Source organism: Colias eurytheme, chromosome 6 (assembly GCF_061535395.1).
Source record: "Colias eurytheme isolate Ceu_HAF_F1 chromosome 6, ilColEury1 Martin Lab GWU primary, whole genome shotgun sequence".
Classification (NCBI taxonomy): domain Eukaryota; kingdom Metazoa; phylum Arthropoda; class Insecta; order Lepidoptera; family Pieridae; genus Colias; species Colias eurytheme.
In genome coordinates this window covers 7,151,678-7,163,691 of record NC_142985.1, presented here as the reverse complement: position 1 = coordinate 7,163,691, position 12,014 = coordinate 7,151,678, and the positions used below count along the sequence as shown (strand labels likewise).

Genomic DNA, 12,014 nt, shown 5'->3' with positions numbered 1-12,014 from the left:
CTCACCCGCCTCACACCCCACAGAACGGGAGCGGTCTTCTTTGACGTAGCGAAGGCGTTCGACAAGGTCTGGCACAACGGTTTGATTTACAAACTGTACACTCTCGGCGTGCCAGACAGTCTCGTGTTCATCATACGAGACTACTTGTCTAACCGGTCCTTCCGCTACAGACTAGACGGCACGCTCTCGTCTTCACGTCCCATCCAGGCCGGAGTCCCTCAGGGCTCCGTCTTGTCGCCCCTCCTATTCGCGCTATACACTAGCGACATCCCTAAGCACGATAAAGTGCAACTATCCCTCTTCGCGGACGACACGGCACTCTACGTGTCGAGTCCATACCGCAAAAGAATAACTCCACTCCTACAATCCGCGACCAATGCACTAGGCAAATGGTTTCGCAAATGGGGTATCACTGTGAACCCCGACAAGAGCGCCGCCGTGCTCTTCAGGCGCGGCGGCCCCGAGGCCATAGATAGTGTCAAACTCTATGGCCAAGTCATTCCGTGGCAAAAGCACACCAAATTCTTAGGCGTCACTCTAGACGCACACATGTCATTTAAAGCCCACATTAAGGCAGTCCGTAAGAAAGCCAGCTATGTTCTTAGCCGGCTCTATTACCTCATAAACAGTCGCAGTAAAATGTCCCTTAGACATAAGGTGACACTTTACAAAACGGTGGTCCGTCCTATCCTCACTTATAGTAGTGTAGTTTTCGCGCATTGCGCCCCCAGCTCCATACACAAGCTCCAGACGATTCAGTCGCGGTTCATGAGAACGGCGACTGGAGCGCCCTGGTTCGTGCGTAACGTGGACCTACATAGGGACCTAGAACTCCCCACCATAGCCCAATGGATGAAGCAAGCGTCTAAGCGCTACTTCGACAAGGCTAAAAACCACCCCAACCCATTGGTGACAAAGGCCATCGCATACGTCGCGAATCCCGATCCCACTCGTCGTCGCAGGCGGCCAAGACACGTCTTGGACGACTCCGACGACGACATTACCAAAGCCAACGCACGGCTAGACTCGGCGATTGAAGTCCAACGTCGAACCAACCGCGACACCGCACACACCACAGCAGAAAGCGTACACCGTCTTCGCCGGCGAAGACGAGGTCCCTTGTTCCGCGTTCCCGCGCCCACCCGGGTGAGCGCCCGTCCGATTAGGGCCCTTCTGGCCTCCTCCACTCAAGCGACAGCTCAAGCCGAGGTTCGTGGTCCCCGTCAAGGGGGGACGCCCTTGTGCATGTCGCTACCAGGGTGAACCTTCAGTTCACCCCCGCGTCCGCGTTAAAATGTAGAAGCCCTTCTGGCTAACATTGAGAGACACCACACAAAAAAAAAAAAAAAAAAAAAAAAAAAAAAAAAAAACGAGGATGAGAATATCCAATGTAATGCGTGAAACGGAAAAGTTATATTTAATAATTAATTAAATACATAATAACTGAACATAAAATTTAAATGACACATTGCTATTGCTATTGCTGAAAATAGGAACACTTTAACATAGTGGGATATTTTACATTATGATAAGCCGTTCCAACGTCGTATAACTGTTCAAATAACACTTTAACAATAAATTTTACGATAAAAGAAAAAAAACATTCAATTTTGATATCAACGTTAAAAAGGCAATAGCCTCACAAAACTATTGTTTTTATATTTCGTTTATTGGTTTTTTATAAATATATTTTAATTGATTTTCAATATAATAATATGAACTTATAAGAGATAGTTGGCTATGAAATATACAATTGTTATTATTTTAATGTCATTGATCTTTACCTTAACTAAAATTTTAAAAAGGCCACTTGAAATGTTTACTAACAGCTCTACTAAAAAATCACGAAACTATTGTTAGCACCTCAAACCGTTGAGCTAACAATGTAAGTGAACATACATATGAACTTTTTTTAAGACTCAATTAAGGTTTATTTTGAATTTATTTACATTAAAAAAATAACAAGACCGTCTTTATTCAAACTTAAAATGTAAAGTTGTCAATATACGAGTGATTCTTATTAAAAAAAATATAAGCATATATCTTATATATATAAAAATGAATCGCAAAATGTGTTGGTAAGCGCATAACTCGAGAACGGCTGGACCGATTTCGATAATTATTTTTTTATTATATGTATTCCTTGAATTACGAGGATGGTTCTTATGTAGAGAAAACGTAAATATGTACCACGGGCGAAGCCGGGGCGGCCCGCTAGTATATATATATATATACATTCTTTAAATATAATCAATTGTTAGTTTTGGATATAGTGCGGTTATAGTAAGATATTCCATTTCACAATATAAAGCGCTACATGCAACATTACATTTTTTCAATACGACCCTGCTCTACCACACTCTATGTTAATAACGATATTAATTAGGTGAATGTGTGTATGATGTCTCAATTAATTATTATTTGCAGTTTCCTATTTTCATAGTTATGATTTCGATCAGATAACAAATTTATGAATTTACAAAAATTTCTCAACTACACAATGTTGTGCAACATCTTTGTAGAGTTATAGAGTTTATTATTTATTATTTTGTAGTGTTATAACTTATAATAGAGTTGTCAAACTAAGAAAACCTTAATTCTTAAATTATCTAGCAGTGATTGAAAGTTAGAACTTTGTATATGTAACCCACAGATGTAACCGATGCCAAATACGAAAAATATGTCGTTAAAGAATGCGATTGTGAATGCATTCAGTTGCGGACGGCTCGTGCTTGCCGCGTGTGAACTGTCACCTTGTACGAATCATTGTTTGCTGGGAATTCTCAGCTAGACATATTAAATAATTATATATGTCCATTATTACATCAATCGCTTAATTTGATGCCGAAGATATTTTGTATGTAAATCGAATTTAAATTATAAGAGGCACAACATTGACATATTTTATTTATTTTTGTAACTCTATCGTTTTTACAAATTTTCCAAGGTTTTAGAAATGGAGATATGTATAAAATCCTTAGTTTTTAAATGAAACGATGGTTAACAAAGATTATGGGATACTTACACTTTAGCTATTTGTATTTTGTCAGCATCATTTTGCCTGCCGAAGTCATGCCAGGGCCTCGTGCGCGGCGCTTGGGCTGGCGAGTGGTGCGCCGCGGGGGTGCCTCGCCCGTCTTCACCCACTCCGGGCTGCTGGCATATTACCGTGTACTCGAACGACTGCCAGAATTTAAGTCTTATTTAGTTTTATAGTATTTAGCTGCTTATTACAATCATTGCAGTTCTACAACAAAAACATGTTGTAAAAAATTTAAACAGTGTAAAGACTCACTGAAAAATTTTATGAATGTATGCTAAAATGCTCATTTTTTTGTTTGATTACAAGGAAATTCAGTGTACCATATTTTATATTTATTTATTTACGAACTACGTACGTATAAATCTTAACAACATGGATGGAATTGCTATAATATGATAGATAAATAATGACGGATTTTTTTAATGAATAATATATTTTTGATATCACGTTTACCTTTACCTACATCAAGCATAATGTACCTACTAAATTTATCTTTTAAACAAATTGTGGATACAAAACGGCAAAGAATATAATTGTCAATATTTTTTAGCATATTTAAAAGCAGGTTTACGAATATAAAGGTAGGTATATAGCTTAAATTATATTAAATACACAAACATTTGTTATCAATGTTGATTACGTCATTAAATACGATATTTACGGTCTTAATGTGTTAACTTAGCATAACGATTTACATAATTCAATTTTCACGAACAATTGAAAGAGTTTAATTGCATAAAGATAACAAGTCAATAACTGCGTTAAAAACAACCGACTTCAAACTTGCACTTGCAACATTTACAAATACAGACAAAAATGCTCATAAAATAAAAACTACTGGGCCTATCCGAATAAATTTTTTATGGGACCAATTCGACACCATCCCGCATCGAACAAAGAAAGAATCACGTAAATCGTTTCAGAAACCACGGAGTAATCGGTGTACATACATAAAAAAAAAAAAAAAAACATACCGGCCGAATTGATAACCTCCTCCTTTTTTTTGAAGTCGGTTAAAAATATGTTATATTTTCATTGACTTCGTTATTTTACTATTTCAATTGTGTGTCATAATAATAATTAAGAGGTAAAATGAAAAATAGAAACAGAAATTTTAAATTTCTCACACGTTATTTTTGACTCTATATCTAATGAAATTTTGTCCGTTTAAAATGTTTGTTTTGTAGAATGTATATTTTAAATAGCCTTAATTAGTTTAACAGAAACATATTATCGTAATAAGTTAATTATAATTAACGCCAATGTATTCAACTTAATATATTGACGGAAACCAACCCTTTAAATATAACTTATCTACTCATGAGGAAGTTATTAAATATGTATAATACGCATATATTGTAATAAGGAATTCCACTTAAATCATTACATAGGTACTAAATATTAATGACTCAGCAGTGTATTTAAGATTTTAAAAAGAGAATAGAAAACAAAACTTTTTTTGAAGTGAAACTTCTTTTGAAGTGAAACTTCTTTTTCTTATCCCTACCACGCGTGATTCGACGTATTTCTGTAAAGTTGCATATAGTAAATTATTTTTTGAAATATAAGGTCATAAAGAAGTTTCACTTCTTACGTGTGTACACTAGTACACGCAAACATTTTTTTATAGGAATTCTAAATCTGATTACTTACGGCATTGATATGAACTATATTTAATAACTTGTACCTATCCCTAGTTAATTTTTATTCAAGTGCTAAAATTAAATTGCAGTTATGTAAAGCACTAAAGGGTACAATTACGGCGGTAATAATCTAGTTGTATTTATTGAGTATAATTCTTGGTTTACCTACTTCAACACAATAAACAATAGATAAAATAATGTAAGATTGAGATCGATCTAGTAGCGACTGGCTCGTGAGCGCCACACCTAGAAGTAAGAATTAAAGTCCTTCATACCACTTATCTGCTAACCCGATTATATTTCAACCACGTCAATTTGTTATTTTAAATATGTAAACCCATAAATTTATAAACAAATGTAAATTGTTCCTAGATGTAAAGTCTATTGTGGCATAAAACCTATTATTGTATTAATAAATATTAATGTAGAGTCGGTAATCTGAGTAAATGCATCAATGGAAGAGGTTTAAATTAATGTTTTCATTATAGAATGATCTAAATTTATGCAATTTCCAATTAGTTATACGTACGTATTTCGAATAAGTCGTTACATGTGAACGAATTCTTAATAGAGTCTCGTTACCTAATTAGTTTCTTGTACGATTTTCATGCAATTATGGTACTTTTCATAGTAATTTATCTAGTTTTTACTTTTATACACCTTTAATTATAATATTGCCTACTTCATTCAATGTAGGTAACATGTATTTAACTAATTTCAATATTAACTCATCCATTACTTACGGTAACGTGTGTTATGTGTGTGTTTTATGTTCTATTTACTTTCTGTACGATGCTTTCAATGTGTTTGATGTTACTGAGCGTATCAACTAGCCATTTAAGGCCATCTCTTAGTCTTTAAGGTCAAATAAAACACAGTAAAGATAAATATAAAGTGATTAAGAGCGCGGGAGGGCTTCAGTGAAATATTATTCAAAAATATATTCTGCTCTACTATTGGTTACTATTGTAACCATTTGATAACAGATACTCTTAAACTTATAAGTCTTGACTAAAATACATAACTTATAAGTGGTTCGAAACGTATAATATATGATAATATTATTATGTACATTCAGTCAAGATAATTCAACTAATCATGGTTTTAAAAAGTTACCTACTTCAACAATGTTGAAAATTAGAGTCCATATAAACTTATAAGAAATTCATTTATCTTGACTGAATTTTGTACATTTAAAAAGCGATAATGGTATGAAATAAATATGATATATAGTGTGTATGTGTGAGAAGCCTGCCCGCCCGCGCCCGTGTCACTCGTTGCACCGACCTGCTGAACAGCTGTGTGATCTCGGGGGGTCACAGCATCGGCTCCGATGCCGCTGTCTGGTGAGGGCAGATCGACAGTGAGGCCAGCGGCTGCGATCACACTCTTGCTGTGGTATCGTGGTGCTGAGGCATAGCGATCACCGAATGCGGAAGCCGAAGTCGATTCTGTATCACTGTACGGTGGGGCAGTTCTTTGTTGGTACCCATCCCCTACAAAGTATTCTCTGTAATAGGGGTCTCCTGCGAACGTCGTTGACTGCCTGGGGTACTGGTCACCGTAAGGTGTCGGACTGGGGGTGCCCGGGGGGGCGAACATCTGGGCGGCATACATAGCCGCGTCCGGCAGGAGCGAGCCTGCGGAAGAGGCCCGGGATGGCACCGGGGACGGCGACGCAGCTTCGCCGGAGTCACCGACCGCCACCTGCGGACACACGCGCCTGTTACACGCGTTCTCCCACGACAATTGTCCGCTCCGTAACGTCGACGCGTACATGCCGCGTCGAAGCACAGTTCACAGCTCCGAATACACTATTGGTTCTATACACGTTCACGTTACAAGTATGATACACAGGATATGAAACGGTCCTTAGATTCACCTGTGTCGGTGCACTGGGCGGGCAGCGCTAGCCGGCCGGACAGGGCGCGGGCGGGCGCGTTTAGAGCGTCTCGAGCGAAGTGCTCGTCGCATCGTACGTAAATCGCGATAAATAATACATGAGTGACCGGTAAAGAAAGTGTGTGAGTGCGTGCGCGCGCGACGGCGGCGTACGAACGTGTGACGCACCTTGTGTCGCGGCTTGAGCGCGTGTTCGGCCTCGTCGACCACCTTGCGGCTCAGATCTTCGGGCTCGCGCTTCACGAGGCCCGCGTGGAGCAGGCCCGACAGCTCGCCCAGCTCCGCCCCGTGCGCCCCATTGGCCGCCTTCAGCGCGCCGCCAGCCCTGCGGAGGGGAGAGGGGCGTGATTGGCGACAATGCGCGCGCGCAGCTATTTCTACTATCGACTGAGCAGTGCGCGCGCAAAATCGCAATTCCGTCAGTTTACGCTAGGAAGTATAATTTGTTTTTATTAATTGATAATCTCAATCCTTTTTGCACAGTCTCTACAACTCGCATTTAGACATAAAAAAGATACCTATTAGAAAGTCTGTAATTTAATAAAATAAGATAAGAAAAGCATTAGATTTTGTACATTTTATTGAAGTGAAACTTCTTTATCGGGGTTGGAAAAAAATTTAGTGTAACATTTTTTCGTTACGCGTGACATTTTTCTGTTACGCGCCATCTTTTTCTTATCCCTACCACGCGTGATTCGACGTATTTCTGTAAAGTTGCATATAGTAAATTATTTTTTGAAAAATAAGGTCATAAAGAAGTTTCACTTCTTTCGTGTGTACACTAGTACACGCACACATTTTTATTATATTATTATCTATCAGGTATGAAATATTTATGAATATGATATTTTTTATTTCCAAAAATTTTCTGTTAAATATAAAAATGTCCATAAAGTACCTAATAAAAGTCAAATAGGTAGAGACAATAATGAATACTAAGAATGAATATAAGATGTACCTATTCTAAACAATTTTTTGAAAACTTGTACCTACCTATTATAACACTTGATATTAAGTTTATACTTAGCTGTATTATCTTATAAACTTACCTACATTTAATACCTACTTACTTAAAACTATTTTAGGTATACTAATTACCTACCTATATTTAATAACATAACATAGCTACACAAATATAAACATAAATAGATACCTACCTATATCTAAATAAAAAGTGGTCAAACACGCATGACACACTTATATCATGTTAATCGTTACTTAATAAATTGAGTAGATAGGTAATGACTAATTATTGTTTCATAACTGACTCTTAATGATACATAACATAATTAAGCAGCTTATAAAAAATAAGTAGGCACCTCTGCACACATAAAAATACAACAAAAAATTAATATAAAAATATTATAATTTAAAGTAATTAATTCTTAATACAAAATATTTTAATTTAAAGTAATTAATTCTTCATTTAAATATGCGCTCTATAATAATCTATTTATCAAAGGTAGGTATACATGAAAACTGTGATCAAATTAATATTCAGACGTAACTTATTCATGCTGAGCTTATAAATTTACATGTGGGTAGGTATTTATAGAAGAAATGTCGTTTTGCACAAATTAGAATAACTATTTTTACGAGCCGTACATAATAAAAATTGTTTTTCAAATTAAATTGTTTAAATTGTTTCTGTATAGGTAACATGCATTTAATAAATTAATAGAGTAGGGAAGTAAAAAGTTTATTTAGATGAGAAAGTATACATAGTAGGTAACTAATGAAAGACTTTTTAGGTTTCCTAACTTATGAATAAGTTATATAAATGTAACGTGATAGTTTTCATCAAATAGAGTTTTAGTTAAATTTCCATAGTATACCTAATCAAACTTCAAAAACCAAATAGGTACCTTGACCCACCTACCCAGGCGTGGACCCACGGAGAGATGCCCCATGACACCCAATCCAAACCAAATTGTCCTAGTCAAATAAAACAATGTTAAACTTTATTAAATAAAAAAAGGTATTTCTGTCAATATTCACCAATAGGACGAATTGTTATTTGCGTGCAATAGGATGATGTAGGTAGGTAACCATTGTGCAACACTCATAGTCCAGGAGGAATCGGCGCATGAGTACCGAAAACTATTCCACCTCAATTTTTTTACGTGATCCTCTTCAAATTGCCCTACTGATGATATAAATGCATGTTGCCATGGGGCAACCCGGTGCCATATTGTTTAAACCGAAATTGTTTAAACAATTGCAAGGAATTGTTATTTTTCAACCGGACAAATTTTTTTTATATTTTTTATCGAAATACCAATAAAAAAGGTCCAATTACTTTTCACGATAAAGTTAATATTTTCAAAGATATGAATTTTTTAAGGTTTGAAAAATCTCAAATTTGGGTACTTTCGACCCATGAAAAATATATTTAAAAAAAAAATAATATATAAGTAATATTTTTTTTTCAATTCTCTATACAATAGTTAATAATATTGTTAATAGAGATTTAAGAAAATTTCATTGTTTATATCTGTTTTTTAATTGTTAACTTCGCGCGCTCACAAATAATATAAGTTGCATACTTCTATGTGGTTGTGATTCAGAAGACTGTAAGAATATAATATATAAAAATAATATTGATAATAAATAAATACTTATTTTTAAATCTTGTTTTATTATTTCATACTTCTCCATCTATAACTTTCGTTTGAAGAAGTTATTCAATGTAATTAATAAGGTAAAAGACCTAGTTATTGACACTTTAAATTTTATTTTAGTTAAAAAAAAAACAAATCAATTCTAATAAATTAATAAATATAATTTTTGAATTAAAAATTTTAAGATCTTTGGTTTTTTGAGAACATTTCATTCTTTTAATTAAAATCAAATTGCGAGTGTCAAACAACTAGGCCAGTGTCAATAACTGGGTCTTTTACCTTACTTGCTGTTTCAATAACAAAAAAGTAATATAAACTGACAAAAAAGTAATTTTAATTACATGTTTCAATTTATGCTTAAATAACTTTAAAAAAATTGATTTCAGAAAAAAATATATAAGAAACAAATTGTAGACAATTTAATTATTAATAAGATTGCTCTCTTTAGAAATCTTGATAAAGTTGATAGTTTTTAAGATAAATGATAAATAATGATTCAAGACACAGAGAGGCCGATGCAGCGCATGAGTAAGAGAGAGACGGCGATACTTAAAGGTAAGCGGCGCGTACTTGTGAGCGCGCGAAGTTAACAATTAAAAAACAGATATAAACAATGAAATTTTCTTAAATCTCTATTAACAATATTATTAACTATTGTATAGAGAATTGAAAAAAAAATATTACTTATATATTATTTTTTTTTTAAATATATTTTTCATGGGTCGAAAGTACCCAAATTTGAGATTTTTCAAACCTTAAAAAATTCATATCTTTGAAAATATTAACTTTATCGTGAAAAGTAATTGGACCTTTTTTATTGGTATTTCGATAAAAAATATAAAAAAAATTTGTCCGGTTGAAAAATAACAATTCCTTGCAATTGTTTAAACAATTTCGGTTTAAACAATATGGCACCGGGTTGCCCCATGGCAACATGCATTTATATCATCAGTAGGGCAATTTGAAGAGGATCACGTAAAAAAATTGAGGTGGAATAGTTTTCGGTACTCATGCGCCGATTCCTCCTGGACTATCAACATATTTTATAACTAGTAACCTCCAAAACCTAAAAGATGAGATAACTGACTGAACTGAATAAAATTTTTAACTTTTGCCTGCTGAAACGATTCTGAAAATAAAAGTTCGGTTGTAACGTAGGTATACCTAGATACCTACGTGTACCTACGTGTACGGTGTACCTACGTGTACGCGCTGTGTCCATACGTTGTGTATTTAATTGCGCAATTTTATTCTTATTTTCTTCATCACATATCGTTATTCATCACATATAGGTTATCGCTAAATATAATTTCTTCAAGTAAGTATGAAGAATATGTTTGTTCACCATAACCATAAACCCAACATTTGTTGTACCTTTCTACCCAATATAATATTTGATTAAGCTAACAATTTTTGATTGTATATACTACTACACTTTAGGTACATGTGCTTTAAAGTTAGGAACCATCTTGGAACCATGGTATTTACTATTTACCAATTAACCAGTAACTCTACAAACACCCAATTATCTACCAACTAAATTTTCTCATATTTCAAAGTAGATGTATATTCGAGTGTTTCTGGGAAATTAAATATATAAAGTGGACTAAAAATATTTTTTATATATATAAACAGTTTATTACAATCAATAAAATAGTTTTATTATTGTAAATTAATGTAAATGCGTTCATAGTAAAATAATACTTCTATATATCAGCCAATAAGTCGACTTTGGTAAAATTGGCAAATTTTCTTAGAAATATATTCTATAAATGAGTTACAAAATATGCAAATGAATATGATTAAAAGCTATATTCTAATGAAATTAATTATGTCTTCCTTCGGTTTCCAACTTAGCTACAGGATACTCATTTTGAATAAATCACCCATAAAACATTGCTGTTGTCGAACACTCAACATTTAAGACTATTACTAATAATGCGGCAGCAGTAACATTAAATTTACTTGATTTGTTCGCATAATATAATATGTAAGCTTGGTCATCTTCGCGGCGCGGGGCGCGGCTTTCGTCGGCCAGTGTCAGTACACGCCGATTTATGATAATTGAAGGCATGTTTCATTGGCGCTCAGATGTTTATTTTAGATAAGAACCCCTCGTGGCACTATTTCATGCGTCCGATTCGAGCGTGATGCGCGACCTCCCGCGAGCTGCGATCCAACCGCCTGTGTCCGATTGCAATTCTGCCATCGCTCATTCTTTACGATTTATGCATACGATTTGTGAGCAAAACACGGCGAGTGTGAAATCTTACAACTGATAAGATTCAGTTCGACTTAATGAAATATTTATCGCCACCACACACACCACAATTGAAGCAAAATTTATGCCGAAATGAAAGCTATGTTTTGACATTATTTAAGTATAAACACAACTGAATGTTTTGTAAAACATGTAAATTAAGTTGAAGTTAATCTGGGTAGCGCCTACGGCGAGGTGGCAAACTTTAGATCGTTATTCATTTGCATTGAGTACAATGCTTTGTTTGCTTGTCGTTCATTGTAAGCGCCAATAGAGAGCCTTGTGTCGACAGCTGAGCCCTTAACAATATCTTTCAAATGCTCTATCTTATGATTGTGTAAGTCTTAGTGGCAATTTTAGTACTATGATATTGATTGTAGAGACCAAATTAATTTTCTTTTAGTCTGACTTAATATAGTATCTAGGTACAAGAAAAATAACAAACTGTACAAAAAAATACCAAAGTAAGTTAGTAGGTAAGCAAGCGAACCAATAACTCTATTCAAGTTTTAATTTTATGTAGAGACTATAGAGTAAGTAGAGTT

At 34.8% G+C, this 12,014-nt stretch overlaps 1 protein-coding gene across 3 annotated transcripts in view; it reads right to left on the bottom strand.

Moving 5' to 3' along the window:
* grh (grainy head) overlaps positions 1 to 12,014 on the bottom strand; it is a 91,275-nt gene that overhangs the window by 27,625 nt on the left and 51,636 nt on the right. For 2 of the 3 annotated variants that reach the window (XM_090102846.1, XM_090102845.1), the window contains exons 4-6: positions 6,757 to 6,913; positions 5,974 to 6,393; positions 3,026 to 3,183 (exon numbers count right to left, since the gene is read on the bottom strand). In XM_090102846.1, coding sequence (XP_089958972.1) covers positions 3,026 to 3,183; positions 5,974 to 6,393; positions 6,757 to 6,913 — 735 coding nt within the window. The remainder of the gene's footprint in view (positions 1 to 3,025; positions 3,184 to 5,973; positions 6,394 to 6,756; positions 6,914 to 12,014) is intronic. The other variant, XM_090102847.1, reaches the window with a different exon arrangement.